General features: G+C 30.8%; 1 protein-coding gene across 1 annotated transcript; it reads right to left on the reverse strand.

The window, feature by feature from the left end:
- Positions 1-17273: 17273 nt before the first annotated feature.
- On the reverse strand, positions 17274-17804 carry LOC132728558 (uncharacterized). Its single transcript, XM_060714203.1, has one exon. It carries the CDS (start codon positions 17802-17804, stop codon positions 17274-17276), a length of 531 nt encoding a protein of 176 aa, XP_060570186.1.
- Between the last annotated feature and the right edge of the window lie 150 nt (positions 17805-17954).

The following is a 17954-nucleotide window of genomic DNA, read 5'->3' on the forward strand; positions in this document are numbered from 1 at the left end:
AGTTTAGAGATTTTACAGCATTTAACTTTTATTAATTGAATCAAATGCTTTTCGAAAATCAATAAAAGCACAAAAGGTAGATAATTTACATTTCTTGCGATATTAGTTAATGTACACACATGGTAAATAGTACTACGATTTCTTCGGAATCCGTTTTGCTCTTCTATTTCAGTATCAACATTACTGGTCTAATTAACAATTCGGTCATTAAAAATGCTGGTATATACCTTATACATAGAACAAGCAAGGGAAATACCTTTATAAGACAAAGGTTGGCGTTTATCCTTATTCTGGGGTAAAAATATATTTCGACCAAGTTGAGGGTACTTTTCGTGTTTCAAAACACACATTAAATAGACTATGCAGAATCAAATCAATATAGCTTTGCCATTTTTCAAAACATCCACAGGAATAAGATCAATACCTGTAGTTCTGTTAAACATGGATTTTCAATAACTTTAGCAATTTCATTTATGTAATTAGCAAGCCCCTGGACATATACATGTTCTGTGGATACATTAATTGTTTCATTACTTACAGAATTATAAATGCTCAAAAGATTAAAAAAAAAATCTTTCCATTTTAACAAAACTGACATCAAATGAGATACTACCATCATCTTATACAACTTGCTTTTGCATGCTTTTCATACTGTCAGTATTAGTTCCGATTTTCCCAATTCTGAAATGAGTTGTCATTTTTGTCAACTTCATTCAACAATTTATTTTGTGTGTCATACCAGTACAATCGTTTACAACGTTGAACCTTTCTATAAAAATATTTTCTTAAATATCTATACTGGTGTTTATACTCAATTTGTAAAATTCTATTTTTACATTTTAACCATTTTCTTTCTGCCTCACACAATTTTAGCGAATGGTTATTCAGATCCGAATACCACAAAGTCTTACTTTTAAACTGTTTTGCATGATTCATAATGTTAATAACTTTATAAGGAACTTTACTATACATATTTGTTTAGATCAGTTCACATCAACCATCATACACTGTATTAATATCACTTTGTGTTATCATACCTTGCACAATATTATTAATAAAACTATTGAATTGCTCTAATGTATCATGATCTAACATAGATTCAGGTGGTATTGATTTCAAATCAAATTTCACAAATTTACTTTCATTATCTTCTACATGTATACAATCAGCAATAGATGTATCTATTTTGATAAAGAATGATAGCAAAACATGAACTAACATTAAGTGTAGTAAGCAAATCTGATACATGAATAAACTTTTTATAATAATCTTAATTATCGTGACATACTAAATGATAATCCTAAACTGAACAATCTTTTTAAAAATATTGATATATGTAATCATTTACCTCGTACTTACGAACATTAAACATACAAAGTTACAATCAATTAAATCATTTACCTCGTAGTTACGAACATTAAACATACAAAAGTTACAATCAATTAAATATTGCACAAAAAGTTCACCGTATGCATTACTTTTAAAATCAACCATATGCCTATTAGGAATTTTATCTACACCGGCAATGAAATCATTGTTTTCCCCCACATCTACTGTTAAAATTATCACAGATCATGACCAGACCTACATTTTGGTAATCATAAATTTCATGCAAAACTAAGTCATAAAAGTAGTTACCATCTACACTACGCGTTGAATTTTCCGGAGGATAATAGCAGACACACTGAAAAGAGTTAAATAAAAATAATTATGCCTCATTTTTAACCGAAGTATACCTTCATAATCTTTGTTTTTAAACTGAAATTTCAAATTCTCAAAATAACTCAGTTTTAACTAAAAATCCTATTCCACCAGAGCCATGCCATGCTCTTTCGTGTATATTTTTCTATTTTGTCCATACTATGATTAGTTTGGAAGTTCTTTAATATCATTACCCAACAAGTGTGTTTCTGATATACCTACTATGTCTAAATTTAAATATTGTATACAATTGTTTCTTAAAATAAAATTGTCTGAAGATGAATATTTGCACAACCCTCGAACGTTCCAAACATCTGCTGAAAGTTAGTGCCGATTGTAAGGCTGGTTTTGATTCCATTTACCTTTAGTATAATCATTGTCCTGTCTATCTGAATAAGACAATGTCTGCCATTTGCTTTATATTGGTTATTAAAATTTGCATGGTTAGCCCCATTATAGTCATATAGTCACTTTTACCACTTTTACCTCTATAGTTAATATTTCTTGAACTCCTATCATAGTCCTGTATGATAGAAATTTTCCTAGAATGACCATTTTTCTGTTTTGAATACTCGTCCGGGCGACCACTGTCAGGTTGTTTGGTGTAATTATGTTGGCTATTCTCAGTGGCATTGTCAAAGACCTTATTGCCATCTAATTTAATGTCATATCCTTGATCACGTAGACAAATTTTATTTTGAGTCCTTTCATTTTTAGGTAAATCTCTATCGATGAATACACGTCTGTATTGATTAGAGTTTTTCTACATCTTTTTATGTTTTAGTTCCTTATATCTATTATCATCTGTTTGGAAGGTTGCAATGATTAGCCCTGGTCTTGATCTGGAGTCAGTTGATTTTCGAACAGAATTGACGACCCTTATATTATACAGGCAAACACCACCTACGTTATTTATCTTCGTGTTAGCATTTTCACTATCATGATAGATAGATAATTTATTGACGTATACATTCAGTACATAGTCATTTCACACACATGTGTTTAGTATAATTAAACATAATATCATGGTACACGAACAAAAGTTGTAACACAAAATATTCAATTTACATGTTTTTGGAGAATGAACGTTAACTTCATTTAGTACTAAAGTAAGTTTAGCCATTATGTATGGGTAAGAGTTCGTATTAAGACGACCGTAGGGAGTCTTATCGAACTCTTACCCATATAACTGCAAATCGGCTCTTACAACTCGCGAGTAAGAACCGATTTGCAGTTATAAAGCGTTTACATTCTTAAAGATATAAAAAGTAAATTTTAAACTTAATCATATGCTGTGATAAGATTCAATTTAACAATGTTTCATAATAGACACATAATCAAGTAATTTCAAAAATAAACAATATCACTTTTAAATATAACGAGACTAATTTATACATTAATTTACATAGCATTTAGTTATTCAATGCGATGCTTTGTAGCATAATACAAATATTTACCTAAACCTATTAATTCAGACTTTTTTCAGTACTTAATGATCATACTTGGTCTTCTGTAGTAGTATTGCTTAATCTAAAGAGAACGTATATTAGAGTAACTATCACATACACATATAAAATGGAATTCATCTTCTATCTCATTACTATCGCAAAGCTGACATATGCGTTCCTCCCGGGATATTCTATTTGCACCATATCTACCTGTTTCAATCCGAAGTTTATGTGACGATAATCTTAATCTTGTTAAACAATTTCTTGAAGTTTTATAATGGAGTTTCAGGTAGTTTGCCATTTCAAATGACTTATACAAATGTACATAAATATTACTTAACAATGGACTGTTTGAAATATCGCTTGAAAGTTTTTGCAAAAAGCAGTCAATCATCCTTTGTTAAAAAAGTTTAACAAAATATTTGGCTTCGTATTAAAATGGATTGTTCCAAACATCAGAAAACCCGTACTCATTTAATATTCTATATACTTTAGAAGCCCAACATTGATTGTTGTTTCCATGTAATTCAAATGAAGCGTACATATCAGTTTTCAAAATGATATTATCACTATTAATTATTTTAAGCCAGTATGTAATAATTTGCACTTAGCGTTTAATAAATAATGGATAACAACGTAATTCGCTATAGATTACAATACCACCACTATCTCTATCATGATACTTCAGCCCACTAAATAACAATTTTAAGGGATTGTATCTCACAATTAGTTTTACCTTCATTTACAAAGTTCCTTTCATTGAATAGGTTATCTGTTAATGTTATACGAGATTATCGGCGGCTCTTATAAGCGATGAACAACTACATTGTACGTATAAGTATTTGCCAAATAAAACAACATTGAATTTGAACTAGATAATTGCCATACCGAAGGACCTTGGACGAAGTAACCTTAATGCCCGTGAAGTAACCGCTTCACGAGTCCTTGTGTTTTTTTGAATATTTTATTTGGGAACTTATTATTGTTTTTCATACACATGACTTCATGTTAGGCAAGGTCAATGATAAACAAAGTTTTTACTAATTAAAGCTTTTCATTTTCATCAATCGATGTACTCCTATAGGGATTCTTTTCAATACATAATTTCACGAGCATATCTAATGAATATCGGTTAAAGTTTGCCATTCTGATCGAACAAAGTTAAATAAAGTAAGGTTTAGCGATCGTCAATCCTGGCACATTCTTTATGATGATGACTATTGTTAATCTATTATTAAATCTTTTGGATTACTGAACAAAGTCTATGTAATTAACGCACCACGATCTGTATTATATATAGAAGCAATACATTTCGAAATGGCCGAGTTGGTAAAGTATCAAAAGATTCAAATTGTGTTTTAGTGCATTGTTTATACTTTACTGTATTATTATTATTACTATATTTAGCCGCTTGTTCTTTTGTCACGTAATGTTTATGAGAGAACGTTTATATGTTTTTACAAAACATAATAAATACTTTATAAGAAATTCTGTCAGTTTTAAAATAACAATTTGTATTCAATATTTTCATTAAGTACATCGATCTAAAAAACAATAAGAATGTTTTTCTCATTTGTCACATTACTTGAAACTGTATCATAAATAAAAAGAGGATATTGCATAATATATATATATATATATATATATATATATATATATATATATATATATATATATATATATATATATATTATATATTATATATATATATATATATATATATATATAAAGTATGTTTTGGGAAATGCAGAGTACAAAGTTCTTTAATTTTTTATACGTCTATTTCTGTTAGCGCTTTCAAATGAATCAGCAATTGTTCGTAGCAATTTCATACTTCTTATATAGAAGGTAAAAGAATATCTCATTTCCAGCGCAACGTCGTATTTTTACGTTTCCCGCACTTTTATAACGTTACGTCATTGTTATATTTGTTATGTTTATATTATACGTTACTGTCTGAAGATATGTAGAAACATTTGAAAGCGCTAACAGAAATAAACGTATAAAAAATTAAAGAACTTTGTACTCTGCATTTCCCAAAACATACTTTTTTTATACATGAGATCCACACAAGGAATCGAACTTCTTTTTATATATATATATATATATATATATATATATATATATATATATATATATATATATATATATATATATATATATAATATATAATCTACGGCAAGCATAATATTGTTTTATTCAACGAGTTCAATAAATTTAGTATTGTATTGAATCTATAATAAATTAAGTTTAAAACCAACACTCATTCAATATCCTCTATTTATGTGAGGTATTATAAATATCAAGTCTGTAATTAGAGCAACTAAACCACAACATTTACATTACCACTCTTAACAACAGAACACTCATATGTTTTAAGTATGAGTAAGAGTTCGTATTAAGACGACCGTAGGGAGTCTTATCGAACTCTTACCCATATAACTGCAAATCGGCTCTTACAACTCGATATCAGATAAAAATAAAGAAAGTGTCACCTCTTTAATTAAGCATAACATTATTTTTCCCCAGCAGTCACGTACAAACAAGGATGGGGTCCAATTACTTAATCTGGCATGTAAAACAATGAGTTTTCAACAATACCTAGGATTGTCAATGCAATTCATTCCTGTCATATGAAACAAAATAATGTTTTGCTTACTTTTTCTAGAAAATATAAACAGTCAGCAATTAATAATTAACATTTTTCTTAGAGTTAAAAGGATATCAAAAAGTTACTGTGTTCTCATTTGTCTCTGCGAGCTGAGCTCCACGTGTATTATCTATGTAATAAATTTGAATGTATCCTCACATTGCTACAGTGTTATCAGCCTTTTTAGAAACACCTGACCTGGCTAATTAAAATACGCCAATCACAATTTTCCCTATCAGCACTGGTTTTTTCATGAAAAAGCGGCTACACTAATTACTGCCGAGTAAGAGCCGATTTGCAGTTATATATAGCATAAAATTTCTTCTGATAAAAAATTTTCACATTGTACTTTCAAATATATCTATGCACATACATATACTTCTAGCAATTAAAGTGACATGATGCCCATCCACGGGTATATAGTGAGTAAACATGTGAATATATAAATAAGTTTTCATTATGCAATAATTCCTTTTGATTTAATAATTGACTTCGCAAAAACAATAAATAACGCATTGATCCTAGGGAATTTTCTGTAAATATCCATTAGAATTTACGTGTACCGTTCAGTTTATAAAAAGAGTGGGGCAGTCTTTTTATATTTAAGGCAGATTTATAATTTTATCCTAAACATCTTCAAATATCACCTGTTGGTCAACAGTCAATCTTTTGAAATATAAAGTCAATTCAGCTCAACTTGACTATGAAAATATGAGCATAATGTCACTTTTAACACCAGAATAAGACCTATATTAACATCATCCTTTTTTTATGCATTTCATGTGTTGTAAAGTTTTATTTGTAAATTGTTAATGTGTATACTTGTTTGAAATAAACTATGTTTAAACTAAACAACATTAACAAAGTTATAGATTTGAAAAAGTAAAATATACGTTTAGTGCTTCTGAACCCTTACTTTCTTCAAGTTCAAGGAAAAGTTATATATCATAAAGTAAAGTGTAAATTTGTCACTTTATGCACAGTTACGAGACGCAGATAAATAGATAAAACCCCGAATCTGAGTTAATCAAAGTGCTGAAGGCACTGTAGATGGGAGGTACTCGAAGGATTTAAATTACCATTTTTACTATTTCAGGGGCAGATAATTTAATAAGTGAAGGGTGTTGCCGTTTGATAAATATAAAGTGCACATTTTATCGTATATAATTAACAACGCTAACTTGAATTTGCCGTAGCTTTCGGTCTTTTAGACTTCTTCGGCAGCAATCATTTTGTTATTATGATATGTATGTATAATACTTGCTACTGAAGAAGGTCAACGGCCGAAAGCTACGACATTTAAATTAGTGGTTTTAATCATAGATTTACATATATAGATTTAGTGAATTTTCTTCTGAAGTATTTTAACCTGGTTTTTAGTCCGCTCCCCTCAAATAATCAAAAACAACAGAAAAACAACAACAACAACAACAATTTAACAAAAGAAAAAAATATAACAACTATTCAGATTGATGTATGTTTGATCGAAAACGTTTTTCGTGTGCGTAAACCCCCTGTAAGTGAAAGATTTCAGCCAAACTTTTGTGACCCATTGCTCATATTCTCAGAGTTTTGTTTGTTTACTTTATGGCAGTTTGACCGAATTATGTCCCTTTGCTTTTTTTAAAGCAAATTTAATTTTAGCTGAAAACGTGGTTGCGTCGTTCAATGACGTTATATATGTGTAATTAATGCATGTCAGTGTGACCTCAACATTGGCTTAAGGAAGACAAAACATGCGTATTGCACTTCGTCTCCGTACTACCATTTCTGCTGATAGTTTTAATTCCTAAATACAGGTCCTAGCGGACACGAAATTTTGAAATTTATATATAACGGCAAGTGTAACCTTCATCTTGACTCGAAGAAGCAGACAAAACCTGCGCTCTGCACATCGTTTGTTTATGGTGAATATTTCTGCAAAGTAGATGTCATTGTCAGGTATACTTTGATGATAAGATTCCATGAAGTGGGTTAAATGTTAAGAAACTGCTGCTTATCAGTAGCAGAAATTTTATGACATTTAGTTAAACCTGATGAACTTTGCAAGGATGTTCTTTGCAAAGTCGATATGGCTATAAGAAATTAATTAGCAGCGTTTCTTTCTTAATTCAATTGTGATAATGTAAATAAGCAGAGAAAAGAAAGGTAACGATTCAGTACATATTGCAAGTACTTGCAGTATTGGCCGAGGAGTTACCTCCCTTTTCAATCTGATTGTACATAGTGTCCTATAACTCTCATCAGAATAACCGTATAGGCAAATTTTACAATTTGTAATTGAAATATTGTATATGTTGTTTTGTATGGATGAGACTTTGATAAAGATTATATACATTTCTTCAGTATGTTAAATGCATACAGACCGGAAACAAAATTGCAAACGCCGAAAAACGATAACATTAACGAATTTAAGAATTTCTTTAATGACATAATATAATTCAAAATAAACATATTTCGTGCTTTTCTACGCCGCGTTATCTTACAAGAATGATGTAACGACGCTGTTATATTGAACGTGTATGATAGTAAGAAATATGTTACATTCATTTCGAAATTAGTGACTTTACGTGCTACAGATTTATTTAATTCAAAATATACATGCATATATGTAAAAATGCTCCATGTAAAATCTACCAACAGTGCATTTAATTTGCTTGAATAAATTTCATAAACTGTATTTGCTTTAACCGTCCATGACTTTATTTTTGATTAAATCTAGTGTCATTAGACAAAACAAATACAATTTTTAGAACAAAATATATAGAAAACGTTCCTCCATCAGTAAAACTAGACCGTCGCCATAATAACGTATACTGTGTATATATGGCGTAAAGATCAATCAATCAATCAATCAATCAATCAATCAATCAATCAATCAAACTAACAAACATATAGATAGAAAACATTACATTCTGAATATATATTTAACAACTTAACACTTTCTTAAAAAAATACAACAAAAATGTTGTTATAAAATACAAAAACTAAAAAAAAAACAAAAAACTTTCTAAATTGTTACTCATTCGTGTGAATAATAAAGTTTTTTTTTCCATATCTTCTCTTATTATTTTGTATGACTTTATCTTTGATTTACAACATACTCTATTTATTTTTCGAAACAAACAACATTTTGTGGTAAAAAGTATCTGACATTTAGACACATATAATGATGGCGCTTATTTTAAATGAATGATTCGTGTTTCGTTAATTTTGGCTCTTTTTACTACATTAAACGCGATAAATGCAAAAACATAACTTATTAGTGAAAACTTTTTTATTTCTATCAGTAAACTTTTTTCAAAGGTGATAAGTTCTGTCTTTGTCCTTTATGTGTAAATATAACGTCCTTACAAATTTTCTTTAACGGTAAATCCGAGATTTCTTCAATGTAACTTACAAGTAAATCCGAATGTTTCTTAGTAAATCAAAAAAATGCACATTAACAAAGTAAAATAACAAAAAAAAATGTGAAGGTAAAGACAAGACGTTAAAAAACAAGACTGACATAATGAAAATTCATAAGCATAAGAAAGGTCCAAATTAAGACATTCTAGAAAAGAAAAGGTTATGGCTTTGAGCTAAGGATGGGCCTCCCTCAGCGAAAAAAATTGGAAATTTTTTTCGAGTATGCTAGGGGCCTCCGTGGCTAATTGGCTTAAGGTTACTGTTCTTGAAAATGGTATAAGGTATTTGGTCTCCGTGGACAATTAGTTATGCTTTTTGACTTTAGGAGGGGCCTTTATGGTTAAATCGTTAATTGTTATTGAGTTAAGGAGGGGCGTCAATTTGTATTGTTACTCAGTATAGGAGGCTCTTCCTGGGCATATTGAATATTGTTCTTGTTTTTAGGAGGGACCTCCATAGCAAATTGAACATGATTATCTACTTTGAGGGGGGTCTCCGTGCCAGACGGTTATGATTCTTGAGTCAAAGAAAGGTGGCTCCTTGGCAAATTGGTTATGGTTCTTGGGTTAAGTAGGTTCCTGTTGCATATTGAATATGTTCTTGACTTAAGGGGTGGTGGTCTTCGTGGATAATTGGTCATGGTTCTTGAGTTTCGGTCGCATTTCCCTGGCTATTCGGGCTAAAGAGGGGTTTCCATGGCTGATTGCGTTAAGGAGCAATCTCCTTAACTAAGTTGCTTAAGAAAAACCTCCTTGGCTAATTGGGTTAAGGAAGAACCTCCGTGACTTATTTGTTTTAGGAAGAGCCCCCGTGTCTAATTGGTAACGGTTCCTGACGTCAAATCACTTGCCTCTTAATCTTGCATTTAACTATCTGAGGAAGCTATCAAGCTAGCATAGAGTGGTTGATGATTCAACTAATGTACCCGCTCATGTCTGAAAAAGTTCATACAAATTTTATTCGTAAGAACTCTTGGATAATTTTCTTTAAAAAAAAAACAAAACAAAAAACACAAACAAACCCAAAACAGTCAGTCTCCAGGCGTGTCGTTTCAATAAAGACAATGCAAAGAACTTTTCATTTATGGGTTAACTGACAAGAACAGATTGCTGTAATTAATTAAATATACTTTCCAATATATCACTGTATTGTCAAGGGGATAAAAATTTACGATACATGAACTTGTGTTAACATCAATATTATTTTTCTTTAATCTCCGATGTTACACCTACACAACGATGGTGTTTGCTGGAATAATTAAAAACAGGTTTGACGATCCAAAATAGTTTTATTATCACTACAAATTGTAATGGTAGCACAATAATATCATAGATTGGTGAAATTATTATAGGTAGGTAGGTAGGTGGATGGGTGGGTGTGTTTGTTTGGATGGATGGATGGATGGATGGATGGATGGATGGATGGGTGGGTGGTTGGTTAGGTAGGTGGGTAGGTGGGTGGGTGGGTCGGTCGGTCGGTCGGTCGGTAGGTAGGTAGGTAGGTAGGTAGGTAGGTAGGTAGGTAGGTAGGTAGGTAGGTAAAAAATAAAGAAAATAAAAAAATAAATGAGTGAATGAATGGAAAATGAAACGTTTTTGATAAAATATATTTACTCTGACGTGTCTTTACATTCTAAAAAAACTCCGTATCATACCTTTTCACTTCGCTTAAAAAGTATCGAACCTCTATACGTTCGACTCCCTGTGTATATATACTCTTGATTTCCACATTTAAATTATTTACATAATTGCAATATACATTTTTATACACTCAATAAATTGTGAAAAAACATCAACAACAAATAATTTGTACAAATTGGAAACATGGATTGTATAACATGCATACCGTATTTGTTAAGTTCAGATCAAATGTGGCATGGAAATATAAAGTGAAAATAGCATAAACCTCCCCAACCCCACCAAATATATATATATATGTATTACATGTACATTATGTTTTTTCATATCTTATGATACTAGTATTTTAGATGCTGGTACAGATATCACTAACAGCTTAGTATTACCTTTCTAACAACTCATTTTAATGGTTTTATATCATAAATGTAATGCTCAGATGAAGATTTATCAATATTGTAAGTTCAAAAAAGCATTATTTGTAAAGATATCACAATTCACATTTCATGTAAATAAAGGGAGGTAATTAGAAATTTATTTTCGATATAAAGTCAGAGGCAAATTTTTCAATAAGAAATGAGTGCTTTCATTTTAATGATTACTTATAATGTGAATGAAAAATTGAAGTATATATTTAACATATTCTTGGATGTTTGGAAATTGTTTTAGAAGAATAATTATATACATTTACATATATAAAATTTCACTTTAGTGTTGTTACATCCTTAATTACAACATACAAGATCTTCAACATAGCACTGCTAAAACATTATCATTTTGTTAACGAGAATTGTATGATTCGAGCATTTTTCACAGAAACAGGCGACAAAAAAATGTTACCTTATACAGATGTTTTTTTCAATATATCACATGCATTGTTAAAGGCATCAACATTCACGATAAACGATACCCGAAATACATTATAATTAATCTCCTTGAATACCAGGTGTCACGTATACAACAAAAACATAATTAAATACATTTCACATGTATGTCAGAGAAATAATCATCACACATATTTTTTATCTACATACTTATTTAGTACGTTAATTTTTTGAAAAGTTTAACAGTATTTTTCCTGATTCAATGTCATATAGATTAGGCACAATTCTATAGAAAACAAAAAACAACAAAACTATAAACAACAACAAAAACAACACCATCGGACACAAATATCCAATATTTTTGTTTTGTTTTTTGCTTCCTCATAAAAATCTAACAATAAACATAAACACTAAAATGTGCATTTTGTTTTTCAAAACTGCAGTTGAAAATATCGTGAATGTGAACATACTAAACAATGCTGGTAGACTTTGAAAGATTCCACTGAAAGTAAATGGCAACAAATTATATATCTTAGCTTTTTTCGAGGATTAAATTCTTTTTGTTGAAGATTTACAAATACTGTAAAAGCTGACATTACTTTGAATATTATTTTTATTATTGCAAAAATGGGGAATATATACAAACCGTTGGTTTTCATATGAAAAATTAGTAATGGACTAACCTGTTTTGATGATTAACATTGAAAACCCTTTTTTATCTCGTCAAAGTTAGCATAAAACAAACATATTTTAAGTTTTTTTTTTTGTTCATGTTGTTTGTGAATCAAATATGCTCAAAATATTGGGACACTTATTGGTATTTAATCAACTGAAAGACATATGGGAAAAAGTCTAGTTCTTTTCGAATGTCAATTTTTATACTGCAAAATCTTTTATAAAGGGGCTCTTGAAAACGATGAATTCGGACGCAATATCACTTTTTATTCAAAATGCTTGATTTTTTTTTTTGTCTAGGCGAAGTTTTGTCAAACAGATAAATGCTTTACAAAAGACAAAAGTATCTTTTCGCCTAGGCAAAAACTTCAAGCATATCGAGAAACTGTTCGGTGAAATCAACGATGGTTTTTAACCTTTGTGAATAAAATAAATTTATTTGTGTTAAAACTTCTTATTTAAAGAATTAATAGCAGTCGACTTACACATCACGATCTCACATCTGGGAGGCCATTTAACGTGTCGGTAAAATTCAATATATAGCACGCCCCTTGAACCTTAAATAAAAATATAGAAATTATAGAAAACAACATGGACCGGTTATGTAAAGAATCTTTTTGGATCCATAAATTAAATACTATGATTCCAAATGGACTAAATAATAAAGTATTGTTTGATTTATAATGCGTTACATGAACATTAATATGTTTGTCTATTATGTTATTTTTATTAACACTGTCTAATAGACATCTGTATCACTGTTGATCCATTTTAATTCATGTACAAGCTTTATTTATAGCATAAATATTTGTTTCTACATGTTATCATAGTTTTGCCGCTAAACGCCATAACGTTTTTCGCGCGTTTAACGCGTGTTCCATTTTGACGTCGTTTCAGGTAATTTTATTATGTTTTGCACTGATGAAGGCATATAGCCGAAACGTATGCAATAAAATTAAATTACCGAATGTTCGCGTTTGTGTGGCTTGTCTGTTTACTAGAAACTTATATGGAACTTTGTTCTGTATTTTTGTCAAAAAGATATGTTACGACCTTGTCGACATTGTTGTTGTTGTTGTTGTTAAATCACTTTGTACAGAATTTGTTTTAGTTTGAATTTGTTCCGGAAACCAACCGGAACTGAGCAATGAGATTCGTTTCCTGCTCAAACAAACAATGACTTGCCCATGAAAAAGGTTCTATGTAGTGAAAAGAATATTTCGTAACGTATAGGAAGCTATAATGCTTATAGACATACTTTTAAATCCGTTCCGGGAACCAAGCGGTACTGAACAATGAGCGAACTGTTTCTTGCTCAAACAAATAATGACTTGTCCATGAAAAAGGTTGTATGTAGTGGAGAAAAATATTTCATTAATTGTTTTCACAGATTCTACAACTAGAGGCAGCCTGACTGCTTTTTGAGGCACTAAATCATATTGGTGCCATTGTTTACAAAATGATGTGTCTTATTTGTGGGCGGAAAGTAAAGATTAAAAGATGTGATTAAGATACAAATTACGAAAGCGGACAACAAATATTTTCAATTCGTTTGAGAAAAAGAATCTCTTTCCACATCAACAATTATATGCTGATGATATTGGTTTTTTAATTACAAATAGCATTACAATAGAAGTGGACGGTATGGACGGCAAAATGTTTGACCGCCTTCACGCAATCATCAGTTCCATAATAACCTCACGAGAAAAACATTGATATGAAAACAATTACTTGTTATTTCTTTTGTATCTCATCAATTGTCAAAGGCTACAAAATTGACGAATAAACGACACTGTGTTAATACTGTTAAAAATTCTCTTTCAAGTGTGGTGTTACTTAAAATCAAAAACACAATTTTATTGTAGAACATACAATACAATATTTGTTTCATGATATTGAAAATTAAATACTGTGTTTCAGTCAATTGACAGTCACGTATTAATTTGTTCTCCGCAATTTGGTGGAAATTAGTAAAATAAGTAAAATGAAGTATTTTTGTGTCCATTTCTACTTTCGTCCGTCCTTCCTGTCTCAATGCTGCCTTCTTCTCTCTCCGTCCTTACTGTCTCCATTTCTTTTTCTTTCCATCCTCCATTCCTTCTTCTTTCTATCCTCCCGTGTCCATTCTTCCTTCTTTCCGTCCTTCCTTTCTCCATTCCTTCTTCTTTCCTTCTTTCCTTCCTTTTCCCATCCATCCATCCATCCATCCATCCATCCATCCATCCATCCATCCATCCATCCATCCATCCATTCATCCATCCATCCATCCATCCATCCATTCATTTCCATCTTTCCTTCCTTCTTTCCGTTCTTCCTGTCTCTATCCTTTCTTCTTTCTTTCATTCCTCTCTCCATTCCTCCTTTTTTCAGTCTTGTCTCTCCATTTGCTACTTCTTTCCGTTCTCCCATCTCCATTCCTTCTTCTTTCTGTCCTTCCTGTCTTCATTCATTTATGATTTGAAGTAACGAATTAACTTATTTTCTTAGATTTTATAAAAAATAATACTTAATGAATACTTGTATGTAAATTTGTTTATTGGTTAAGTTGTAATTAAAACCTGCGATTTAACAACTGCTGAGTATACGAAAGCCCATTACATCTCAGAAATATTTCTCTTTTTTGTACATTTCTTTAGAAATAATTGATGTGCTTAAAAAATAACTCATAGGCCTGACACCTGAATCATCTTTTGTTTCGTTTTATCTTTGGCAATTAGTACAGTTATATAAAGTTATTTTTAGTGTTCTTTCTTGAAAGTCAAAATACTACTTTCAATTGTTTACATTTTTGCTAATTTTTTAATTCAGCGCTACTTTCCTCAAGTGTAAAAATCTTGCATGCTCTTTAAATGCTATAGAACTCATGTTTGTCCTTTTCTAAAGAAGGGCAAATTTATTTATTTCTGATGAATAAAAATTAATAGATGTCATTATAAAACACGATACGTGAGGGCATAAATAAAGACAACAAAAACGTCTGAAGAAAACAATAGACAATAGAACATTTATTTTAGATATACGTAACACTTCTAAACAAAACTCATCATTACATACAGTCGTAAATTAAAAAAGAATTAAAAAAAGATATATGACTGAAAAGTACATAAAATTTGAAAACTTGCTTGAAGGTTCTTAAATGAAACAATAGTTAAAACAACAAAAAAAACAAACAACAACAACAACAAAAACATCAACAACAACAACATCAACAACAACAAAGCCCCACCTCCACCCCACACACACATATACACCTGGTTATACGTGCGTGGTATCTAAAAATAGAGTATAACCTACAATTTGGTATTTGTTTTAACAGAATTAAAGTGTCACTCTGACATTACTATAAAGATAGAAAAATGATTCTATGATTTGTTTGGGCTGTTTTTAATGTTTTTTCAAGTATACCTGTTTCAAGTACCTCTTCACCAGTTTTACTATGCACGATTTTTTGGTACGACAACGTATAAAATAACATCGCATATCTATGCTAAACAACATAATAAATACCCGTTCTTTACATCGAAGTTACATTACTACAAACAAATTATTCATGACACAAAAATTGCAAACAATATATTTTTGTATTCTTCAAAAATTATGTTCTTCTTCCTCTTCTTTTTGTTATCATTATTATTATAATTATTATTATTATTATTATTATTGCAACATAGTTGTCAAGAATCGGGTCTTAAGTTGGAAAATGATCCTTATTTACTATATTTTATTTCGGCAAAAAGAGACTTACAAAACCCCACATCGTATAAAATGAATCTCATTATTTTTCTTACACAAATCTCTAAAATGAACTGTTACTTGTTAGATAACTACAAAGTCAACTTTGAATCTAAAAACAAATTCTGCCGTGGGAAAACATGTGACAAATAATTCATAAAAATATATTAATTAACTTGTTTTTTTGTGTTTGTTTTTGTTTAAGTAATGTACCATGAATAATTAAAAAGTGAATTACATAAATTACTGAAATGATACTTCTTTACATAGACTGCTTATTTCTTTTTCGAATAAGATGATTTTTTAACACTACACAGCAACAAAAATAAGCAACAACATCGAAAACAATGTTGAAACAGCAAATTTGACATCACTTCACGATGAAGCTACAATAAGAATCTACAACATTAAAATAAACCACCATTTCCACACTCTTTATAAAGTGCCTGCCGAGCGTGAACCCGTCTTTCTAAAACAAATCTGAAACGTCATAAAACACTGATGTGAATGGCGGCATATTCCATTTAAATTTCCAAATTTTATGACGCCACAGGTCAAACTAATGATGTAATAAAAAATGGTCTAGGCCACTGAATTAAAAAAAAGAAAAAGATTTGAATGTTATATAGATCAAATGTTGTGTTCTAAACAGTATTACAACGTTGTCTTTTTTTTACAGTTATGTTAAATTATAATTTCTACACGAAAAAGTGTAACAGTATCAAACAGATATACTTTCATGATGTAACAGAAGCAATTTTATTTGATTTAAAGCAAAAGAAAATGTTCCGATATAAACTACTTTGTCTCTTTTTTTCACACCCGGACTTTGTGGCGTTTCATGTTTTCAGTTTGACTTCCTGTAAAATTTACAGAAAAGAACTGAATATATGTAAAAGTTCTATTGGCCATTTTAGAATTAAACTATGAAATCTCGGAATCTGATTGACTATTGTAAAATTAGTAAAGTAATATAAAGAATCGTTCCTTAGTCTATTTTTAATTCATCTAAAGTATTTCTGGAAACGAACTATCTATATTCACAAGTTCTTTTATTATCAAGTTAGATTTCAAATATTTAAGTTCTGTTTAACTTTAACCATGCCTTCTCCTTCACAGTATCAGTTCTATATTACCATTCATCCTCCAACAGTTGTTTTTCCTCATTCCATTTGCGTTGGTTTTGTGTTCCATGTAGAACTTACAGTGCCGATCCAGACCTACTATTGTCCGAGCGTGTATCACAGCACAGTAGACCTTTTACATCTGCCCTGAAGATAGGGGCGTTCAGAAAGTACAGAAAGAAGTTTGCCGCTGCGTTCATCTGGGACACCACAGAGAAAACGTGGAACGTCAGAAAACCCACCTCATCTACTAATGGTATTGGATACATAATGTTGTAGATTCTGCTGGGGGCCAAAAGGATCAGAAAACATGCACTTGCCGAGAGTAGAGTCCTCGTCACTGTGGACACCTTGTCGTTCTCTTTCTTTTGTGCAGAAACAGATGGTCTCAGCTTGGTAATAATAATCGTTGAGCAGATTGCGATCACTATGAAAGGCAAAGCGAATCCCAAACAAAAATCTATCCACGGGAAAACATGTACGATTGAGCTTACCAACGTATCATCTGAAGGGCAGTACATTTCCTCAAAGAATTTGTCTCCGCCAAAATCATACCATACAATCATTATCGTATTTAATGTGAACACGAGAGACACCACTGCAACCATTATGATCTTTGCTGATTTCGCCGTAAAAATAAATTTTGCTTTGTGTGGATTCTGGACACTGACTGCGCGTTCCACGGCGACTGTGGCTAGGATACACGAAGAGGTTTGCCCGCTGCATATCCACAATGACGTGAATATTTTACAGTCTAA

The sequence above is a fragment of the Ruditapes philippinarum genome, unplaced genomic scaffold (genome assembly GCF_026571515.1).
Source record: "Ruditapes philippinarum isolate M1 unplaced genomic scaffold, ASM2657151v2 ctg14815_1_1_1_1, whole genome shotgun sequence".
NCBI lineage: Eukaryota > Metazoa > Mollusca > Bivalvia > Venerida > Veneridae > Ruditapes > Ruditapes philippinarum.